This window comes from Poecile atricapillus, chromosome W, assembly GCF_030490865.1.
Source record: "Poecile atricapillus isolate bPoeAtr1 chromosome W, bPoeAtr1.hap1, whole genome shotgun sequence".
NCBI lineage: Eukaryota > Metazoa > Chordata > Aves > Passeriformes > Paridae > Poecile > Poecile atricapillus.
Window position 1 is genome coordinate 61266866 of NC_081288.1, and position 23709 is coordinate 61290574.

The 23709-nt window shown below is 41.7% G+C and overlaps 1 protein-coding gene across 1 annotated transcript in view; it reads left to right on the top strand.

The window, feature by feature from the left end:
* LOC131592218 (cadherin EGF LAG seven-pass G-type receptor 1-like) overlaps window positions 1-23709 on the top strand; it is a 163781-nt gene that overhangs the window by 57288 nt on the left and 82784 nt on the right. Inside the window, exon 2 of the mRNA XM_058863598.1 lies at window positions 9786-10424. Within this exon, the coding sequence (XP_058719581.1) occupies window positions 9786-10424 (639 nt within the window). The remainder of the gene's footprint in view (window positions 1-9785; window positions 10425-23709) is intronic.

A 23709-nucleotide genomic window follows, 5' to 3' on the forward strand; every position in this document is an offset into this window, starting at 1 on the left:
CTTAGGATGACAGAAACCACAGAAAACCAAAAAGAAGTGTCCATGTGCCTAAGAACCCTCTCATTTCCCCAAGCTGGGCCTCCATAGTGCACAGCCAGCAACCTGTTGAGCTACCACAGCTGAATTTTTGTGATGTTTTTTTCTGTTTCAGAGAGCTGGGCAAGTCTGCATCACCCCATATATCAGTAACTTTCAGTTGATACATAACTGTTTTGAAAGCTTGTCTGAAAACAGAAATGACATCAGAAAAACATAACTGTTGTCTTTCTTTCGTTGTTCCCTTGTTTTTTTCCACTCAAGATAGCAAACCTGAACCCCATCCAGCAGGAAGTGTCCCCATGATTTTACTGTGGGTCACAGCAATGAGCAGAGCATATCTCCAGGCAAAAGCAACACAGGAATATGGAGATATTTAGAAAAATAAACCTGATGGGTTTAATTTTGTTGATTCTCTTTTGAAAGGATATATTTGAGGTTACTAATATGCAATATGGGTGCAAACAGTGAGGCAGAGAAACAATTTCCTTATCAATGCTCCCAGTTTTGAAACTGCCAGGCCCCCACCCCACCTCACCCTTGCCATCCTCAAAGCAGGCTTCATCCATTTCTGCTTTGAAACTGCAAAGAGAGAGATTTCAATAGAGCTCTGGCTTGCTTGGGGAAGTTCTTGCTTTAATCAGACAGTGAGTAAAAATGTTTGCAGGGGATGTGTAGCTGTGAGGAGAAGGGAGGATTTTATGGCGACGTGTGGGTTGTCCCCGCAGCAGCACAGCCAGGCACCCCACACAGGGGCTGTCCCTTTTGAAGTGGGGTAAGTCATGTAAAAGCATCACAGGGTAAACACGCTGCTCTTATGTCCTCCACACAAAATGCGTCATTTACTTGAAGACCATGGCCTGAATGGAGATTTAACGCTGGAGCATCCCATGACTGCAGTTGTTTGTCCAGTGCTTTAATGTATTTTTGCCCCCTGTACACCACTGGTTACAGCTGTGGAGGTGGAGGATCAGGAAAAGCCCTTTGGCTGTGGGGTGAGTGGACAACAGTGCTCATTGTCCCTGGGCTTCCTACACCCCAATGCTGGCTGGCATCTCTGCCTGCCCAGCAGGGCCCCACACGAGGCACTGTGGCCACCACTGCAGCCACCACTGTGAGATGAGGCTGCAAGCCATGCTTGAGTCTGCTGGGAAACTATCTTTTGGCTAACAGCATTTAGTTATGCATTTAATTAGAATTAAAATGTGAATGATATTAAACCCCTCTCCCTTTAAAGTTCAGAGAAAATTATTGCAGTAATTAGGCAATAGTTTTGATTATATATGAAACAAGATCAAGCTTTATGGGAGGTGCTGGAGCCCCCAGCAAGTCAGTCTATGAATTTATCTGGTGTAGCGATCTGGAGTGGAGTTTTTCAGCTGAACAGGTCAGATGAGTGCTGTAAGATGCAGTTTCCATGGACATTAGCATTAAATGGAAATCCTTGTCTTCAGTGCGAGTCTGGAACCTGCATTGTGTCTGGCAGCTGGCTGTGGAGAAGCAGCAGGGTGGGCTGTGCACCCCACCAGGGGCTGGCAGGGTCAGAGCAGGGCAGGATGCACAGGTGGGGAGCTGGCCCTGCTGTTGAGCACAGCTGGGCAGGGGAGTCTGGCCAGTCCTTGGTAACAAGGAAAACCAGCTGAGGTACACAGAGGTGTGCAGAGCCCCGAAGGAAAATTGCTTTGCATTTTAGCTAGAAGGAACATCTCCTCTCTAGTTAAATAGTCTGTAAGGAGCTGGTTGTTAGCATGCTCACGCTATCTTCCCACATATCATACTTCCCTCTAAGTATCCCAAATCCCTTCTACTTGTGCTTTCTGCTCAAGACACGGACTTGTTTCCTTGTTCAACCTGTTGCTCCTGCATCCCTGTCAGCATCCCCTGCCTGCATTTCATCCCCTACAGAAGCCTGTGAGCACCAGGTACCTGAAGAGCAAGAAGTGAATCTGTGGGAGGGTGTTCAAGGAAATTAGGTTGTATCTTCAGCCTTGCTGCAGTTAGAATTCAAGAGTGCTTATTCCTGCCAGCATATCCAACTTGCTTTACCTCCTACCCTCCGGAAATGTTCCCCCAGACTAGTTTTATCAACCCAATTAACATTTCAAAATTCCCAGCTTGCAGGTGCTGGTTTCAGAACAACAATCTTGTACAACGTTGAGCAATCCAGTTGGCATAAATTTATTCTTAATTCCCTGTTCAAGATACAGACTGAAATATGCTCTTTTTCTTTTCAGTATTGTGTACAAAGTAAATAATCCTGAACAGCACAGGCTACATTAAAGCTAATGATGCCAAAATTGGTTTGTTTTTTTCTCTTAAGCACATTGGGAATTCACAGTTGCTTTATGCACAATTTATCCTCCCACAGTTTGGGTATTTTTATCTGTTTGATTTAGCTGGTACAGCTATGGCTGCTGCCAAAGGAACTGTGGGGTGAGAGCCCCAAGTTCCACTGCCCACTTTCCCCTGGTGTCCCAGATGTTCATCTTCTTTGCAAAAAGAAATACATTAAGGTTTGTCTTGCAATTAAGAGTGCCTGCAGCTTGTGAGCAGAAAAGGTGGCTTTGCCTGGAAGTGTCTGAACACACTTGCTGGAATCTGTTGCTTGCAAGGACCCTGGCATAATTTCACAAGTGGGGATGTGGCTGATGCTGCCATGGGCACTGCAGTGACAAGGCACAGCCTGGCATGGCCGTGGCCTGGGTGCATACCCTGTGGCCTGGGTGGCCTGGACAGACACCTGGGGTGCTCTGAGTTGCTGCAGTGGCAGCAGGAAAGTCCTGGAGGTAATGTGGTTAATGCTGGTTTGAGGAGAGCTGGTCACTGGCACGATCACACTCTGGCACTCTGCAAGTGTAGACTATTGCTTGTCTTCCATCAGTCTGCCAGTTAATCCCAGATACTTTCTTTTCCCCTAAAGACATGTCTTACCCAGGACTTTGCCCTTCCTTGCAGCTCAGTCAGGACTGGGTATGCCAAGGTACTTGCATGCACCATGTACCTCAGCTGCCTCCTTTTTGACCTCACCCTGTAATCTAAAATACCCCTGTAACACCAGGTAACACGCCTTCATTTTCCCTTTTATTGTGACTGCTCCAAACCTTCTTTTCCTCCAAATGATGCTGGGCAGCATTGGCCAATGTTTTAAGAACAGAGCATCTGCTGAGGGGTGACTGCAGCTGCTCATCCTTCCTGGAAGTTGAGAGATGTTGAGGTACAGATTCAGACACCTGATTTTAGGAAAACGCTTACCACCTTTATGACTCAGGAGGTGCAGCCCATGTGGCATGTTTCTAGTGTCCACATGCTTGCCCTGCTCATCCCTCATGTTTTGCTTTCTGCTCTCGCCATCCTGATTTTTCAGCCCCGAGCCATTTCCTGGGCAAACTGTTCTTGTGTGGGGCTGCAGGGTTGGGAGTGAAGCTCTGTGTGAGTGCATTGGCAGTGACTCTGGGGATTAGGCTCTAGGCCAAATTTTGGCAGGGAATGAAGCTCACTGAAGTCAGTGGGAATCTTCCTGTTGGTGTAATGGGCTTGGGAGCAGACCTGGACTTTGACATCTGTCAGAGCAGTGGTTCCAACATGAATCTTTGGCATTGTGTAATAGATAGTTATTTTTATATATTGTTTCCAAAGCCCACAGCTTGTGTTGGCAGTCAGTGCTCCTAAATGCAGGGAGCTGACTAGCAGCCTGAAACAAAGGGACAAAATCAATAACATAAGCTTCATGTGGCCAAGGACGGTCATCTCCATGTAGCTGCATCCAACTTGACGTAATGACAGAATTGCTCATCAGCAGTGTTTCTAATTCCAAGAAAAGGGAGGCTTTGACAGAATACATTAGAATGCCTGTCTAAGAAATAGTAGGATATTATACACAGTATGTTTATGTTTTTACAAAGCAAGTGGTGGAGTGTATTTTTCATGGATGGTATTTTTCTGTTACTGTACCATTTAAGATCACTTTTCTCTAGCACAACAGGCTTTTGCACTTTGAGCTGTTCCTGCTACAGAACAGCCTCTTTAGGGACACAGGATATTTGCCACTGGACATTGCTCTTGTCTTTTGGAAAGTTACAACCAAAACCATCCCCTGCTTCCTTTTCCAGGGTGCCCTGAGGGGACACTGAAACTGGGGTCATACACACTTTCTATCCTGAAACATTTCTTCAGTGAGGCTGCTTTTTAACTGGGAAAACACTGAGATGGGGTATCTGTTAAGTCACAATTATGCCCATTTGCCTTTCTGGTCATTTTTTCCTGGTGTTTCAGCAAGGAATCTTACTTAGGTTTTCACCTGCCATTTTCTGTACAGGTTATTTTCTTTCAGGGTATTTTCTTGGCTTTATAAGCTCCTGAACTTTTCTGTAACATAGGAGATATTTTAAGGAGTTTATCTTATGGGTGTTCGTAGACTTCTTATTTCTACTCGTGGAAGTGAAGCTTTGTAGTGCCTACAGCAATGGTTTGGAAGGAACAGTGTTAGCACACTGATATTTTATGCATTTTAAATCTGCTTCCATGGTGGTAGAAGCACAATGAAGGAAAGGAGTCAGCCCTGCAATGCTGATTCTCTGAGGCAAACCGAAGCTCAGTGCAGGACTGTGCACTCTGTCTCACTTTTATTGACATCTGCTGATTTTTTACTGCTGTTTGCTCAGCAGGAAGTGTGGTTTGGGTGCCAGCCCTGCTCAGACAGCCAAGCATTGCCTGCAGTATTCATTCCTGTGACCTGGTACTACTGATGTGCTACTGCCACCCAAGCAGTGGAGAGGACCCTAAAAGCATGGCATCCTCATCAGTAATTCCAGGTTTAGTGCTGGACTGGGTATGTATTAACTCGCATATGTAAAGACATGGCTGGAAGCAATGGGGTGCAGCTTTGATGATTCCAAGGCCTTTTACCAAGCAACGGCTGCTACCCATGGCCATGGCTGCTTATGATTTGGGAGGGACAAGAGGTTATTTGAACCTGTGGATTGCTAGGCAAGGATTTTGCATGGCTGTTGTAAAGACTGACATCTGCTATTTCCAGATGTGTTATAAAGCAAAATTAGAATGGTTTTAGGTTGGTATATCTTTGAAAGAAAGCTCTGATGCTAAAGTATTTTTATAAAGTATGCAGCTTTCAAAATTGGTACTAAGACCTTGTATGTAATAAGCTGTATATATGTAAAAAAAGTGTTAATTGTTTTATTTCTGCAAACTTAAATTTTTTTAAGAAACAAAAGAACCTTCCTGGCCAGGTGCTGCCATTGCCAAATATGCATTTCAGTTAAACTCTGCTGTGTTTACATTTCTAGATAATAAAATTCTTTGGTTTATGGACTGCCAGAAGATAGAAAGCTGAGATTAAAGTATCAGATTTGATAAGGTCTGTTATAAAGTTAATAATGAAACAATACTATTTAGTCAATTTTCTAGTTATTAATGTACTTTAGAGAGCATCAAGCTTTCATCAGCTTTCCTTGTCTTCTCTTTACTTTGTAATGCATCAGGACATGTGTTTGCTATTAGACCTTTTCATTAATTTGATGAAGGATGAAGGTGATTAATTCTACTTTTGTGTCTTCTCTTCAGCAATGACAATGACTCAAAAGACAGCAGTCTTCTTTTTCCACCTTCTAGAGAGCACTTTTGTGGAAATTATACATAGACTAATATTGCCAGAATAAAAATTCAGTGTGCAGGAACCACATTTGTAATAAACACGTTTTTTGGTTTTGCCACCAGGCTGTTCAGAATTCCCTTTGTTTTTTCACAGGTCTGTGAGACATTAAGAGTCTTATTTTAATCTTTCCACCTTGTTTTTGATAAACTTGGCTGCAACAGCTCTTGCAAGAACTTTTTATGATTTCTTAAGGACATTTGAGTTGCTTTTGTTACCTCAGTGTCTCATCTTTTAATCATCTGTACCCTCTACTTCAGGGTGCCCATGGTAAGTGCTATTATCCCTGTTTTATGGAAGAGAAACTCAAGGACAAAGTGACAAAAGCCATTGGTACAGGGATTTAGGAGCCAAGCCAACAAAAGGACTGCTTGAATCTTTTTTTTTCCCCTTTGGTCTGTCTTGTGTTTCCCTTTCCTCAGGCTATCCGGGTGGCTTCGGCTGCTAAGATCTAGGCTGTCTGCTCAAATGATTCTTAGGAGGATGCCTGCACATCCTGTCTGCCAGAATGATCTGAGTGTTTAGAGCTCCTTCAGGAAGACTTCTGCATCCAGCTGGTTTGCTGAAGCCCCTACATGATAGTTGTGAGAACTGGTGACAGCTTAGCATGGGGAATGTGTGTGTACTCATCTGTTCCAAGATCTGCTCCAAAGAGTAAAGTGTAGCCAGAATTTTCCCGTGTAGCAACTTGAAGGTTATTTCACACCCTTGACTGAAACCATCTTGCACCAGCCATAACATGATAGGGACTTCTTATAGCTGTATCATAAGACCTTTGGAAACTCTGATGGTTTGATCCTTTTTAGCAGATTGGCAGCTGCATATGGTGGGCATCTCAAACACTGAAAGCCACCAAGTATTGCCACTCCACAAAGTAGTACTTCCTAATGATAATTAGCTGGCATTTTTGGCAGAAATAATTTTAAACATTCATGGAGTATTTCTGTTGTAAATCTCAAAACACATACATTACTGGGTATTTAGGGCTTAAGTCATTTCCCAAAAAAAAGGACAAAAAAATTCTGCTTTCTTTATTGTGCTTGTTCCCAACCTCAAAGCGAATGTTGTCTGTTGAAAGTAGAATAGATACTAATTTGGTCTCATAAAACCACAGATTGTTTCAACTTTCCTTGAGTTTCTGAATGAATAGATGATCAGATCCTGTGATGCTGCTCTCAGCCTAACTGGTGATATGAAAGAGGCGCTTGTCCAGCCAGCTCTATAGCCGTGCCATTCTTTTGTTGCCTATAGTACATATGCTCTGCTCCCTTTTTACTCTCTTTTTATTTTAATGCTCTGCAACAGGGTTGCACAAAGCTGAGTTGGCTTTTAAAACACAGCTTCATTTTGCAGCTATATGTCTGTGCCCAGTTTTCTTTTGTGCTGCCCATGGAACAAGGAGGCTGTGTGGTATCTGACACCAGGCTTTTCCTAGTGATTTATTAACTGTGTCAGAATAGCTGTTGTGAATGCTGGGAAGCTCTTGCATGTTGTGACAGTTGATATTGATTATGACAGTTTGTAGACTCCACTGCATTGTCAGACAGTGGATCGTATTTTGTCTTCTTACTATACATACCATGGGCTATAGATCATAGTGTTGTCTTAAAAAAGGGACCCATTGTCCAGCATTCTGGCTGGAATGAGAGAATTCCTGTAGCATGTTGTGCAACAAATAGCAAAATAGTTCAGGCACTCTATGGGACAAATAGGCAAATGTCAATTGCTTTAGGAAAAAAAATAGTGAATAGTTGGTTCTGGCCTTTCAGGGGAATGAGCTGTGCAAATGATAGACATGGGTAAACTAGTCTGAGGATGTCATTTATAAAAATACTGGTATCCTGTATTGTCTGTTGGCCAGAAATCCACAGACCCTGTAGGAGGAGTTTGCAATGAGGACTTTGGCTACCAAACATTTGTAAAGATTGCTTTGGGTCTTGATGTAAGCCAAGACTACACATTTCTGGAATGAGTCTGAGGGATAGAAGATAAAGATTTTTGCAAATGTGGGAGAAAATGAAAGCTGGTATGTGAGCTTCTGTAATAGAATAGAATCATAGAATTGTTTATTTTGGAAAAGACCTTTAATGTCATCGAGTCCAACATATAAGGCTTGGCCAGCCTTGCCAAGCCCACCATTTAACCATGTCCCTAAGGGCCACATCTACACATCTTTTCAACACCTCCAGGAATGGTGACTCCACCACTTCCCTGGGCTGCCTGTTCCAATGCCTGAGCACCCTTTTGGTGGAGAAATTCTTCCTCATACTCAATCTGAGCCTTCCCTAGAGCAACCTGAGACCATTTCCTCTTGCCTTGTCACTTGTTACCTGGGAGAAGTCAAACAGATCACTCCAGACAGTGATCCCTCCTGACTGATTGGTTTTAGCAGGCAGTAGTTAAAGTAGCACAAAGAAGAAGAGATTTTTCAATTTGCGTAAAAGCTGCTTCAGTGGGGAAAAAGTCAACAGCTGAGCTTTTACAAACAACCAGATAGGAGGAGGGAGTCAAGAACCATTTTGTTAGTTATGGTGCTGTGATTTACTATATTGCTGCTATAAAACTGGGGGAAAAATCTTCCAACAATACATTTCTTTTTAAAACAAAACCATACTTGAGATGAAGTGGTGACAGTGAGTAGGAAAGAAATCATTCTGATTTTTTCTGTTCTATTTCTCTGTGACCATAATAGGTCATAAAGTTACACTTTGAGATAACAAACCTTAGCAAAATGACATTTAGCAGTCTGTGCTGTTAGAATTTTGGTCTCACACTGGTGGATTTAAATGCAGCTCCTGATACAATTTTACATTGATGTGATTCAAAATCCATTTCTGCACATACCTTGTGGTTTATTTGAAGTCAGGCTTAATAGAAGGTTACTTGTGTAATCATTACCAGTGGGATACTTCAGACCAAGGCTGTGACACTGAGCTGTGGCCTAAGGAAACTGTGCTCAGTTCTTAACCCCCACTCAAATGAATTCATCTCTCTCATGAGATGAGCTCATGCCCATTTAAGGTTGTATGTTTACACTATGACATCTTTCAGAAGGAACATTTCCTATTGGAAGCCACTCTTGATCTCATCTGGGATTTCTAGATGCTGCTCTAATGCTAACCATATTTTCTGTAATGCAATCTGTATTTTAATGAGTCCCTAATGTTAGCAAGGAGACAGAATTAAAGTAAGTGATTTGATTTCAGTGATGATGTAACTTCCCATTCCACACTTGCATTGAAGTTAGATTAAATTTAACACTCACTGTGTCATAATTATTTTCCGTAATGACAGAATAATCTAGAGTTTGTACATTCACAGCACTACTGTAAGCCCCAGGGTGTACTGAAATTTTACAGTGGCATCTCAGTCCAGTGTCAGGTATTAGTGTTATATATTTATAATTATGTGTTTTATTGCAGAACAGCCGCAGCAGTATCAGAAATGACTTAAAGAAAGAATAAAATGGAAGAGTTTCTAAATGTCTGCTTTTCACTACAGGCATATTTAAACTTTTTTCTCATATTCATAAAATACTTTTAAGAAGTTACATATGAGAAATGAAGAAGTTCTGGCACTCAGATTTGAAGATGTACTTCCTTAAATGACTTATAAGCTCTGGTCACAATTCTCTGTCTGTGCAGAGTTCTGGCTCCTTAAGCCTGAGACAATACCTGAAGAAGATAATTTTGGTATTGTGCTGTGAAAAGCAGCAGCTTCCCAGCACCAATTGTAGACTAGCAGTCACTGTCATGAGAGTCCCCTTCCTCTTGGTTTCCCTTGGCCGTCATAGGGCCTTCAGACTGTTTCCATGCTAACCCTTGCTAGTTATTTGTCTGGGATCTTCTGGCCTCTTTGAGATGTCTTGGGTCCTTTGAATTACAATTCTTAAGAAATTTTATTTTGTTTTCCTGAGAAAAGGCAATAGCAATAACTGCAGAAGGCAGGTACATATCCATCTCTCATCCTGGTGCCCTGAACTGTCTGCAAGTCTGTCTCATTTTCAGGAGGCTATGGGAGCCTCTTTGTTTGCAGGTTGAAGCCTGCTCTCTGACATGTTATTTTTCTTGTTTCCCTTCAGATGGTGTTCACAGTGTCACTGCAGTCTGCACCCTGCGTGTCACCATCATCACGGACGACATGCTCACCAACAGCATCACAGTGCGGCTGGAGAACATGTCCCAGGAGAGGTTCCTTTCTCCCCTCCTGTCCCTGTTTGTGGAAGGGGTGGCAACTGTGCTCTCCACTGCCAAGGATGGCATCTTTGTTTTCAATATCCAAAATGACACAGATGTCAGCTCCAATATCCTGAATGTGACCTTCTCAGCCTTGCTCCCTGGCGGCATTCGTAACAAGTTCTTCCCCTCTGAGGACCTGCAGGAGCAGATCTACCTCAACAGGACACTGCTGACCACGATTTCGACTCAGAGGGTGCTGCCTTTTGACGACAACATCTGCTTGCGTGAGCCCTGTGAGAACTACATGAAGTGTGTCTCTGTCCTGAAGTTTGACAGCTCGGCCCCGTTCATCAGCTCCAACACAGTCCTGTTCCGCCCCATCCACCCCATCAACGGGCTGCGGTGCCGATGCCCCCCGGGCTTCACGGGGGACTACTGTGAGACAGAAATAGATCTGTGCTACTCCAACCCTTGCGGGAGCAATGGGCTCTGTCGAAGCCGAGAGGGGGGCTACACTTGTGAGTGCTACGAGGACTACACCGGTATGTGTTTATCTTATCTTTGACCCATGATTTATATGTTAGACCATCAGCCAGGCCAGCTCTGTGTCAAGCTGAAATTGCTGGCATTCTTAGTCAAAGGGAGAAAAACTCCTGGTGCTGCCTTCTAGTCAGGAGAAGGTTTGTGGATGTTACGTAGGGTAAGTCCCATATCTATGTGCGTGCATGGTGGTAGGAACCATGCCTTGCTTCAGGTCACACAGGGGGACTGTCAGCTGCTGAAGAGATTTGCTGAAGAAATTTGTGAATTTCTGCTCAAAATGCTTTATGCAAATGCATTTCTTCTGTCTGGAATAAAAAAGATGGGACTCATCCCCTGGTTCATGGGTTTGCATGTAAACCCATTCCAGGCCCCTTTGCATACCAGAGCATAGTGTGGGTGCACAGCCTGGGTAGGAGCTCCTCAGCCCTTGGTCAACAGCCAGCACAGAGCATTAGCGTTGTTCTTGATCCCAAAATGCTGCAATAATACACACTTAAGGGAAAGACTGTAAGTCAACTCTGGTTTGTAAATGTTCAGATAAAACTCCAGAAGGACGTAGCTGACTCCAGGCCTGTCTCCGCAGCCCGCTGAGGAGCGCACTTTGCCTTATCATGGACTTGACAGCTAATAAAGATCAAAGTGCTGCTTTTCAAATACTCCTGAAAAGTTACGAAAGAATATTAGGTGAATGTTTTCTGGTGCTTCAGTGAAGTCAGTGGGATTATTTATATATTTGAAATTGCACACACATTTAAGCATTCTGCACTGACGTGCTGCCAGCTGTAATTTACACTGACAGCTCAGCAATGTCTGCTGTAACCCCCGCAAACAAGTGGTGAAGCAGAGGGGGTTGGCTCCCAACACTGCCTCTCACGGCTGAAGTTATAAAAAATTGAAAACATAAATTATTTAAATTCTGATGTAAAAAAAATCTAGTTGATGTGGATCCAGCCCCCTGGGTGGAAGGGTTTTCCTTCACCGTCTCTGGCTTTTGCCTCAGGGCTGTCATCAAAAATGTGACTGTGGAAGAGGCCAGGAATTAGTCAGCAGGGACATGGCAGCAAAGGAACTGGGCTTTGCCCAGCATATAGGACAGGAGATGCCCCCTCAGATTTATGCAGGGTTGGGGCAGCAGGACCTTTCTATGAAGATGGGGACAAATTTTTTGCCTGATGGGAGAAACCCTGAACAGAACTGTGAGATGGTTGGGATATTTAGTGTTTGTTAAGGAGTTACTTTCCTGCCAAGCCTCTCCTGAATGACTTCCACAGTGAAGTGCATTTTAAAGTCCATTATCAATAAATACACAATACACACAGAACTGGGCATCACAAAAGAGATTTTATGGTCAGTAGATTTCATTAAAAATGTTTGTGTACTATTGTACTGTAAATGGGAGTGCTTAGAGGGGAGTGCTTAGCAAGATTCATTAACCAAAGATATGCGTAAAAGTGAATACATCCATGTCTTAGTTTTGGAATGACATGCATTCCATCACATTTTTAGAATATCTTGCTAGAAATCTTCAGAAAAAAGGGCTAAATATACTTTTTAAATGAAAGATAATAAGTTTATCTGAATAATTGATGAACGTGTTTAATACTTAATGCTGTAGTCAGGATAAACACAGTAGGTATTTAAATGAGAAGCACAATATTATTCATACACAAAGAAAGATTTGATCTATAAGTCCATTTTCAGTGCATAGTTGTTGAGTTAAAAATTAACCATCCTGCTGCCAGGATATTAAGGTGGTCAGAAGTCAAGGAGTGAGCACTGCTTATAGCTTTGCTGTCTTTAGGTTTCAGAGTTAGCCACACTTAAATAAAACATTTTCTTCTTTGGAAGGACGGTTTGATCACATTCAAACTGGCCAGGGAAAAACACTTCCAACCATGATAAAGAGAGTTCTGGAATACCTTATCCCAAAAATTGATACAAACATTGTTCAATATTTCTGTTTCATTACTGGATGAATGCAGTAGAAATTTAGTGTCTGTTCTGTGGCTCATTGAAGTTACTTTGATGCCTTTAGGTTCCACGTCGCTGTTTTGTTCATCAAACCCAAACATCTGCCCACATATGGTGGCCATTAGTTAGTTGATTTTCATCCCCTTTACAGAGCAAGGTTGAAAATGTTATCAACAAGTAATCTATTACCAGAAATATTTAATGAAGGTGTATTATTGAATTTTGTCCCAATCTCCTTTAAGTATTGTTATTTTACCTAGGTTTTTGATACTTTCTTTAAATATATTCATATCCATTTGCAAGTTCAGTTTGTATTTATTAATCATAATATTGTGTTTTCAGTTTGGATGTGAATTTATTGTCTACGGCAATCCAGATTTTCTGTCTATCTGATAAATAGAATAGGTTGGTTTGAATAGCAACAGTGTGTGTTGGCTCATGGAATGCAGTTGCCATAAACTGGAATGAGCAGAGAATTGCTAAGTCTGAAGGTTGGAAGATTCTGATATCACTGAAATTTTATCATGGTACTAATTTGGTGCAGTAACATACCAGTATGAGGTATTTACAAATATTTGAATTAGTTGTAAAAGATGAAATATGACTGGTAATAGTCTATGAAATGCAGCCTGCTTTGGGAGCTCTTGTGTTTCCATTTCCCAATTAAGAGCCTATATAGAAAAATAATTCTAAGAAAATACTAGGATCTGTCATCTCTCGGGGGGGATAGGCTGCAATTTGATGAGGAATCACGACACAATCATGACCCTGTACTGATTCTATCTGACTGGTCACCTGCTAAAAATATAGTGTTTATTTCCTGTACAAGACAATTATGTCCTATCTTAATAGGATGGAATTTCCCCCCATTTTTCCATCCTGCTTTGAAGGCCTCCATTTGGTTTGATGTAATTGTTAGTCATTTATACATGATGAAAGTTTTTCTGTCTTCAGGAGTCTTCTGTTACAAGCACAAAGGTAAACTGAGCTTCTACAAGGTATTTCTGAAATCTGATTACTGGCTAGGCTGGGGTGATTTGGAACCCACTTCCTGTGATGTAAGGAAGTGAGTAAGGAAGTACATATATTTTTAATCCTTTTTTTTTTCAGACTTACCACCTCTTTAACTTCTTTATATACAAATTAACGTAGAGAAGTGAACAATGTACACACTAATAATTGTGCCATTGATGGCAGAGACCTGTGTGCATGACCAAAGGTTAAAGAATATAATTTTAGTTAAGCAAACAAATTTATTGAACACATTATAAAAAGCCTGTATAATTTTTCCAGATTCATTTCATGTATCTTTGAGTGCTGTAGAAGCAGCTGAGATGAGCTGTAGGCTTAGCACAGGTGGAATTGTCTGTACTGCCCAGGGGACAATCCCCTGAAGAGCAAATGCATCATGTCATCCACACCAGTTTTGGGGGCATGGATGCCACAGCATTTCCTGCATGAGCTGTACTTCCAGCCCCATCCTGGTGCCTCCTACAGAACACACTGTGGCCATAAGTCAGCAGCTTTTTGGGTGTGAATTCCCACTGTTCCTGTCCTGCCATGAGTGGGTGCCTCCTCCAGTGCTACTCTTGCTGTCCTCCTGCTCAGCAGCCACCAAGACTTCTCTCCTCTATGGTCAAGTTCCCAAAAAGCAAAATTTAATTGACACAGAACAAAAGCGCTCTAATGGAAAAAAAACCCACCAACTCCTGAAATGAAGAAGATATTTAATGTTCCCACAGTTCTCCTTAGCATTATCACATTTTCTCTGCCTCTTTAGCTATGCAAGGACCAGTTCGTAGGGGGAAAAGATCATCAGGGAATTCCCCATATCCTTTGCATCTCTCCTTGGATTTCACTTCAGAGAGAAGAGAAATCTTACGTGGTTGTAAATCTTCGAGTAATCAAATACATCAATTAGAGATCTTTTGCGTGTTACATTTTTCCCCTCGTAATTTGTATTTGTGATACCATATTAACATGAGGAATCATGACATGTAATGTGCCTGCTATGAATTCAAACTTTGTGTCATGAGAAGGTAATTATAGCTGGTTTCTCAGCATCCTGCCAGAAGTTCCTAATCATATTGCTTAGTAAGTTCTCAGTGTTTGATTCTTGCCAAACATAGAACATAAAAGTAAATGTGAGGATATCTTCTGCTTTATCTTTACTTATATCCATTCTTCAGATAGTAATTTCTCAGCTCACCCTGATACCAGATTCTCCTATTTCAGGCCAGAGGAATTTATTTCATGGAATTTCAGCTTTCAGGTAGAGAAATCTGGCAGCCACAGTAGTCATAATGAGTGTTTTATCTTGTGCAAGAAGGTCTGAAATTCCACTCTCAGTTGCACTTCTGCAGCTTGGTGGGATCACAGGTGTGTAACAGCCAAATCCTGTACAGCAAATCTAGATTTGATTCCTTCCTCACTGCATCTTTAACTCCTTGTTTAGCTTATGAAAGGCTGTGGTTTTGTGACAGCAAGTATGAACAAAGGTTATCCTTACAGGCCTGTGGGGCTTTGACAACACTTTTGAGCAGCTGTGACCAAGTTTTTCTGTAATACAAAACACCAAACAAGAAATTCTGTCATTCACAAACAGTGCCATGAATGTAGGGACATTGTCCTTGCCATGTGACATCTTCATGGGTCATCTCTCTGATACTTCATCCAAATATTGAGGGAACACCATGAAGTTACTGAAATGTTTGGTATCTTTCCTGCCTTAACAGTATCTTTTAGTCTAGGTCTTTAGAATTACACTACTGGATTCCAGGTGGTTTTACATACTAAAGAGATAAAAACCTAGGCAAGGTCTAATACTCTAAAAAACATATAGTCAATTTTAAGAGTTTAAATACAATAAAAGTTATTAGACTGCTGGATGATTTGCCATATTTCCAGAATTTGAACTCTTAATGGATTTTTATGAAGATTTTCTGCTGATTTTGGCTTCAGGAAAAATTGAAGAAGAGTGCTGACTAACTTTTATTTTTTCTCAATAATGATTCAATTAATCTCAAGTAGAATACCTGGCTGCCTTACCTTGCAGTTTCTGTATGTCTGTGAAAAAGCTTGTGGAGGGTGATTGCATCCCAGTGAAGGTCTGGACAGTGTTGAAGATTTAGACACTTTTCTGAATTTTCTTTTTCTTTTTCAGCAGTGCTATGCCATGCCATTATTCTGATGCTTGCAGTGAAACTAGGTCTTTATAACAGCATCACCACTGCTGTTTGGTTGCTGTGGACCTGACTCTCCACAGCTTTTCCACATCTGATGGAAAGATAAATAATTGTTTTCTTGTAAGATCCATCCTTACAATTAATACTTGTTGGCCGATGTTCCAGCACAATCTTTTCCATTCATCTTCAACTTTCTTTGTTTCATCAGCCCTTTTCTGCCTTTACTGAATAAACAGGCATCTCTTTTGGTGTAGACATGGCAAGCTGTGCCCCCACATTGGCAGCAGTTGAGTACAGCCATGTTCCTCCCAGCCCCTTACAGCTATTGGGTGGCTGGCAAAGACCCCATAAGCAGTGTGGTGGATGGTCCAGAAGCAGAGCTTAAATCCTCCAAACACTTATCAGAGCAAGGTGTAAAAGCTGGAAAAGGCTATCTTTATTGTTATTTATTATCTTCATCAGTGGCATAGAAAAAGGGATTGAGCACACTCTCTGCAAATTTCTCAGATGACACCAAGCTGAGTGGTGCAATTGACACCTGAGGGATGGGACCTGGACAAGCCATCCAGAGGGACCTGGACAAGCTTGAGAAATGAGCCCATGGGAATCTCATGGGGTTTAAGAAGACCAAGAGCAAGGTCCTGCACCTGGGTTGGAGCGCCCCTGGTATCAGCACAGTCTGGGGGATGAACAGACTGAGAGCAGCCCTGCTAGGAAGGACTCAGAGGTGCTGATAGATGTGAGGCTGGACATGAGCTGGCAATGTGCTGTTACAGTCCAGAAAGCCAGTTGTGTCCTGGGCTGCATCAAAAGCAAGTCAAGAGCAGCTGAGGAAGGGCCATTCCTGGGCTGCCCATGGCTGGAAACCTGGGGGGAATCCCTGTGAAGGGCATTTCTTTCCTGACACAGATTCTCAGCAGAAGTCTGCGCGCCCACTCACCTGGTGTGTTTAACTCTGGGATTTGCTTTGAGTGTTAAAACAGGTCTTTGCTCCTTTTTGTGGCAATATTTGCTGTTCATGCATGCAGGGATGGGCCCGCATGCCACAGCCTTATGGCTGGATCCAGGTGATGCTGCACTGGCTGTGGCCCAGATACCACAACTGCATGACTGCTTCCTCCAGAAGATAAGTGAAACAAGAAAAACAGAGTAAAAAATTTCAGTCAAATTCTGAAGTCTGTTATTGTCATATTTCTGTTGATTATATTCCTGTCCATGTCTGTCACCAAGTCACAGGCGATGAATGTTGCAAATATGGAGTTTATATCAGATTCGCAGGACACACTGGTCTACCATTTCTCTAGGTGGGTTTTTAACTGGAGGATATGTCCTTCAGCTAATCTTCAACCTACGCTCACTTGTCAGGATGCAGAAAGCCTTTGCTAAGTGGATTACTGTGGTGTATTTGTAGACAGTTTAGTTCTCAAATTATGTACATTGCCTGCAGCCTTCACAGCAATCTGCTGTGCTTTTTCTCAAACCAGGCAAAGAGTTTTATCGCATTACCCTCATCCTGATGTGCATAAACTAGCTATGTTTAAAGTTCTGCAGTTTTTTCAGTCATGTCCAAACCCTCCTTGCCTTCACCTCAAGGTGTTGCATGTGGGATGGTCTGATTCAAATGATCTGCTGCAAGTGCTGGGGATTCAGAAGCCTCATCTGCAGCCTTGTGTCTTATCTTCCTTGCCCATGGAAATATTTGCACTGATCAAAGTCCTTTGCTGTCATGTGGAAACCTAGCTACAGACTTAATGTTGTACTTGTTCTTTTTAATTAGTTTTACAATTATTTGACAGGACTCATGTTCTTCCTGGGTGCTCCTGCAGTGGAGGCACGATGGGTGCTTTGTAGAAGCAAGTAGCAGATCACACACCAATGTAATCACTTAGCTCTGGCTTCTGGAGCTACCTTAGCAATTAATCTCCAATATACTTATGAATTCAGCTCTTCCAAACAGTTCAGTGTCTAGGAAATCCTCCTTACTGATTATGGCTTATCTTCTTTTGCTTCTCCATAGGACAGCTGTGGGGCTGGATTCTTCTTCCCTTCCTTTAGCCACTCCCCTCATTTGTCAGCTGAAGAGTCTATCACTGATCATTTAACACTTTCTCCCTAGATTTTGATAACAACAACAACAACAACAACAAAAGTAGCATGTAGCTAAAATTCAGTAATCAGATAACTGGGGCAGTAACCTGTTTCAGAATGGTTCCATGCTCACAGTTACATTTTCACATTTGCTGGCTCTTAATGCCCTTGGTGTCTGTGAGCTCACGGTGGAATATGGAGAGAAGGCAGGTTTTTGGCTGTGAGCTGTACAGTATGAAGTCAAGCCTTGCGGACAGGAGAGGCCTGCAAGCACAGACTGTGGTGGGGCAGGATTGCAGCTTTGGGACCAGTGCTGGCCCAGCTCTTCTACAATGCAGGTGTTTAGTATCTAGCCCTGATGGCCAAGTGTAACCTCAAGATGTTTGGGGTTGGAAGGGACCTCTGAAGATCAGCTAGTCCAACCCCCCTACCATACCCCCTACCTAGCATTGGTTTCAGTCTCTTTTTTAAGTTGAATTTCATGAAATGCCCATTGTGAAAATAACACATTTGACCCTGACACCGTGGCCAGCTGAGCTCCTGTTTGCTGTCAGGCAGCTGGCTTTGTGGGAGCAAGGCAAGCTGCTGACCTGCCTTGGGTACCTGCCTGCCGTGGGCACCTGGAAAGGAAATGTGCTACGACTATGAGCTGATCAGTGGTGTCCAATGGCAGAGACACACAGTGAGCACCTCAGGTTTCTACTGGCATCCTGGTTAACAACAGACTGGTCTAAACTTAGGATTCCCTTTATTCTAGCAGCACATGTGAAATCTCGTTTATTGCATTTCATTGTGTATGATATTGCTCTGTCAATTTTGAGCAGTTTCTTGAATTATTTTCTGGTTTCGTATTGATGGTGTTTCTGTTACCACACCTAAATGGGAGTCAAAATTCTCACAGGCTTTTTGAAAATCATTGTTATAGAGCGCTATCTTATCATCATTGGTAAAACTAAAATAAAAAAGCGGGAAGTGAAGTGTAATTAACCAAAGTGAAGGTATTTGATATTATAATTTTATAGGTACGTGTAAAACCCCTCCTCATTGATGTAGCAAAAGTCCCACACACTGTCATAATCATTAACATATATAGGCATTGCAGATCATTGGTCTGACAGAAATTACACACATGGAGGCTTGTTTTCATTAAAATATTTTAAATAGCAGTTTATTAAGCAACAGCAAATTTCTCTGTGAACGTAGTTTACAATTGTGTTTTTATTAATTTAGCCAAATTGAGCCTTGTGTAATGTAATTTGGGGGGGTTTCTTCCCATTGTTTAATTTCAGAAAGGTTAACTGGATAAATTTTTAAGCACAAGTGGATTCTCATTACCCAAACATACACTTGCTAAATGTCAAAACAACCCATATGTCAGACTATCCCTTAAGTGGTGGTATTATTTTCTCACTGAAAACAAATCAGATAAGAAAAAAGGAGGAAAGAAAGGAGGAGAAAAACCCAAAAACTTGCCTATAAGTTATTGGTACAGATGATAAAATCATAATGAGATATGATTTTTTTTTCCCAGTATACCTTATGTTCTGAAAATTCCCTCAACAGTGTTCACAGCAGATAAGAGGTAAAGACAAAAAAAAATTCCAGGACATCTGAAGTGAAATATTCTAGATCTTCCAAAACAAGAAAAGAGGTTTAGCTTCCAAGGATCAAGGTAATGGGGCTACTTTTCTCCTGTCTGCAAATAAAAAACTGGGAAATAAAACCAGGAAGCAGTAAGACTGAATTATGAAATACATCTTGGACTTCTGTATATATATTTATAATTCCCAAATTAGACATTTCTGTTTTCATCATTGGATAAAAAATGGGAAAGAGGCAGGAAGGATGATTGTGTGCAGAGATGAGGGTATCAGGATGATAGCCTGTTAAGAAAGAAAAAAAGTATAAAATAGTTTCTTGTGTCTCTGTTCTTTGTGTTATGATGATTGAAAGTTTCGACAGTTGAGCACCAGACTGAGGCACTTGGCCTTGAACATCAAGATAATTACAGTTGTGCAGAGCGTGGTGGGAACCACAACTTCATTGTTGTTGCAAATGCTCTTTTGTTTAGAGCATCATGGTTCAGTGCCTGCATCTCAGCCCTGCTCCTCCTGGGGCGGGTTTTGTTCTGCGACCCGCACTGTATGGTGCCCCCGAAGCACAGCTTCCAGAGCAGTCTCCAGTCTGAATTCTCAGTTTCTAAAAATCAAGATGATACTTTACTCCAGGCTGTCTCTCAAATTCTCCATAGAGAAGCATATGAGAACTTTTATACAGCATTTTAATATAGTATAATTAGAAAACATGTTTTAATTAGATAGGCCGTCTTCAAAGGGTCAGCGCAACTGATGTGCATATTGTAAGAAAGATGAAGATATGAAGATTAATGCCTTATATTAATAATTAAACACATTCTAATTGAGACAATGAAGTGTATTAACTCTAATAAGATGATAATCATTTAAGGTTACTTTAAAATTGAATGGTATTTAACAAAAGGGCAGAATTTTAATTCACTGGACTGCTGTAAGCAGAGTTAAGTACAAGCTGTGAAAGCTGGCTGGATTAATTTTTTATGAGTCCATTTAAAAATATTTTTTAAGAAAGTAACTTCTGAATTTCCATCTGTTCTGTAGGTTTAAAAATACATGGATTTTAAGATTTTCTATGCAAGATGTGTGTGACATTACAATCCCTTCTTCATGACTCATTAAAAAAAAGTCAGTTTCCTTGCTTAAGTTGCTTTTTGTTTTCAGTTTGTGTTCCTGCACTCAAAATATTTTTGAGGCTACCAAAACATAAGATTATGGGATTATCTTTTTAACCTTAATCCTTTTAATTTGACAAGCAAGGGGGAATTTTTGATAGGGTTTTTTTTTCAGAATTTTCTTTAATGTATAACAGTGAGAATCTGATGAGCATCAGATTGTTTTGCCAGTGCTACCTCTCCCATGATGCTAAACCACTGAACTACGATTCACAGTAAAGACAGTTAGTGCTTTTAAGTGTACCTTTCTTTTAAGCTGTTGCTTCTCATATAAAATAAAAATACAGAGCTCTGAACTCCTAGCTTCCTAACACATACTTACAACAGTAGATTGACTTTAAGCATGGTTTTCTGTTGTGTTATTAATATTTTATGGCTTATCTTCAGTTATTCTCACTAATTGGCCATTACGCTTCTTTCCACCAGAGCTTCTGGGACCACCTAGGATGTTAAGGGGCATGATTTGATTTGTGGCATTTGATTATGCCTGGTTTTAAATTGCCATGATATTTACCATAGCACTGGATTACACAGAAAATGGGAGAGTGAGATTTTCCTGTGAAAACTTCTAATTTATGGAAAACACAAAATGCGGGCTCTCACCAGCCTTTCTTCAGTGGAGATGTGCGGAGTTGTCTGCTTGTGCAGTCAGTCCCAGCAGGCTGCTGGAGACAAGGGGAGATGGCTTCTTCTGTGTTTCATCTCCTGTCAGCTGAATCATCATGTCTGTAACAGCTACATGGAGAAAATTAAGTGGGATCCTAGTGAAATAAGGGCTGAACTCTCCTAAAGAGTAATGTTTGCCCTTGAAAGGGAGACACTGGTCTTCTTTTCTGCATATTCTTTAGCCTTCATTTTTCTTCTTCTTTCTGAGGGCAGTTATTTGCAGATTGCTGCCTTTTTTAACTGCTTTGAGATGCTAGCTTGATCAAAAACAAGTGATAGAGTTTTGCTCTTGCCCAGCAATTTAGGAACTGGGGGTTGCAACTCTTTGGTGGTGTCTTTGTAAAACAGCTTAGGGAAGCTGGCTGAAAGTGAGCAGGAAGCCTGATGGTGCCTGAAAGCGTGTCTGGTTTTCCAGCTCCTGAGTTCCTGTTGATAAAAGATGTTATTGCACACACTCCCCTGCCACTGCCACCACGCCTTGCTTGTTTTCCTCATTCACATAAATAGTTTAATGTATTTTGAAAAGCCCAGCGTGAGGCCAAAACAGCCGGTGGAACAGCAGCCTTGTTGAGTTAATGGTCCTGGTGGTGGCATTTGTTGGCCAGGAAGAATTGCAACTCTGTGGGATGAAATAATCTTTCTTGTCATCTGAGTGGAAGCACAATGAGTCTGTCCCCTTCTTCTCTATCACTGCTGCCCATGGAAGGAGGTGAGAACCAGGCCTGGCAGGTGGTTCCCATGCTGAAGTGCCTGCAGGCATGCAGGGATGCAAATATGGATCAGCCTACAAAGGTTGTCCCAAAGGGAATCTGTCCTGACAGCCATGGTTGCTGCTCCAGCCTTTGGTTCCCTCCATGTGCCCCTCCAGTAACACTCCTGGAGAGGAATCAAGGGGCACAGAGGGCTGAGAAAACAAAATATAATATCAGATGAATATGTAGTAAAGGGAGAGGGTGATTGTGGCTCTTAAAAATAAATGGAGGGAGGGATATTCCTTTGTAAATGAATGTTTTATGCAAAGGGATGCTTTGTTCTTACACCTCCAGCTTCCTCATCAGTTTTAAGGTGGGATTTTTAGGAAGAGATTTATCCAAGTAATAATGCAAATTGCAGACACAATGGCATAATCTAGTTTGAGGTTTATCTTTGACATCTATAATAATGTTATCCCCCTGATAATACATCCAGAGATAAAGCTTAGGCTTTTGTTGAAAGGCACTGCTTCATCACCGTATCTTACACCAAATCACTGCAATTTGCATTATGATGAATTGTCTTACATGTAAACCTGCCATAGAGTTCAACATAACTGGAAATTTTTGTGCATTTCTTTTTTCTCATGTGTAGATTTGTGCTGTGTTTAGCTCTGTGAGAGACACAGAACCTGAAAAGTCTCTAAAGCTTTACCTTACAGGTGAAATGCAGAAGGAGATGACACCTTGCAAGGGCCCTGTACATTACAGTCGATGGCTCAATAATTTAGAGAACTTCGTGACCATTGTCAAGTCAGCCAAGAGTAAAGATTAAGACATTGAGAAATTACCCGCTGGACCCCATAGGGCAAAATTTGTTACTAAGTTAAGGCTTGGATGCTTAAGGCCTTTTCCAACCAAAATGATCCTGTGATTCTATGGGTTTTTCTTCTCCACCACATCTAAAGCATTCCAAAAAAGTGCTTTTCCTCGCATTTCCTCAAAAGCCTGGGGGTGATTATGTCTGGTGCTGTGGGAGCAGGCGGGAGGGGGAAACCAGACATGTTGTGTGCACCCCTGCCCACTGGCCCATTGCAGGACACCAGTGCCCAGGTTTCACACAGAGATGTCTCTTCATGAGTTTTCCATTCAGCATGTGCCCCATCTCTGCAAAACAACCATCTGGGGCTTTTTTTGGAGGTATTGGCACCAATCCATGGGCTGTAAAGTCATGAGTTACCTCTTTTCTTTGCCATACCCTAAGGTGGGCTTCAGAATTAGGTGTTTTCTTAAATGGAGAATATTTTACTGTAGTATGTGGCTCCTTGCTCCATGGTGCTGTCAGGGGGGGAAAAAAAATCACAGTACTTCTGATAAATCTTGGTTGCACTTCTGATGCTCACATCATTTTGCCCTCATGGCTGGAAGGTGAAAGGTGAGTTTCCTGATGTACATAGAGTGGAAACTTAATGCCTGGGAATTTTTATTCCTCTACAAGTACACAAGGAAGAGAACACAAGTATTCAGTTGTGACTTTCTTCTATTCTCTGTTCTCGCTGGCACTGGTGGAAATTGCATAGGAGAATGAGGTTCAGTGATCATGCAACATTGAGCATATATGATCTTGAGAACATGCTCATAATTCTGGAATCCACAGACTAATTCATTTCTCCAACAGATGTGCCCCAAATATCACTAATCCTCCTCTGTATTGTTTCTTCTCCCTCCCACCTCCCCCAATTATTCCTTCTCATTTAAATGCAAAAACACAAAATAACCCAAATCATCAATCCATCCATCCTTCTCTGCAGGGTGTCTTTTGTTTTGCTTTGTTTTGTGACCAGGGAAGGGGAGGAGTCCAGGGAAAATGGAACATCTTTGCTCAGACTGATGCTGTTCTAGGATCCTGGGCCTG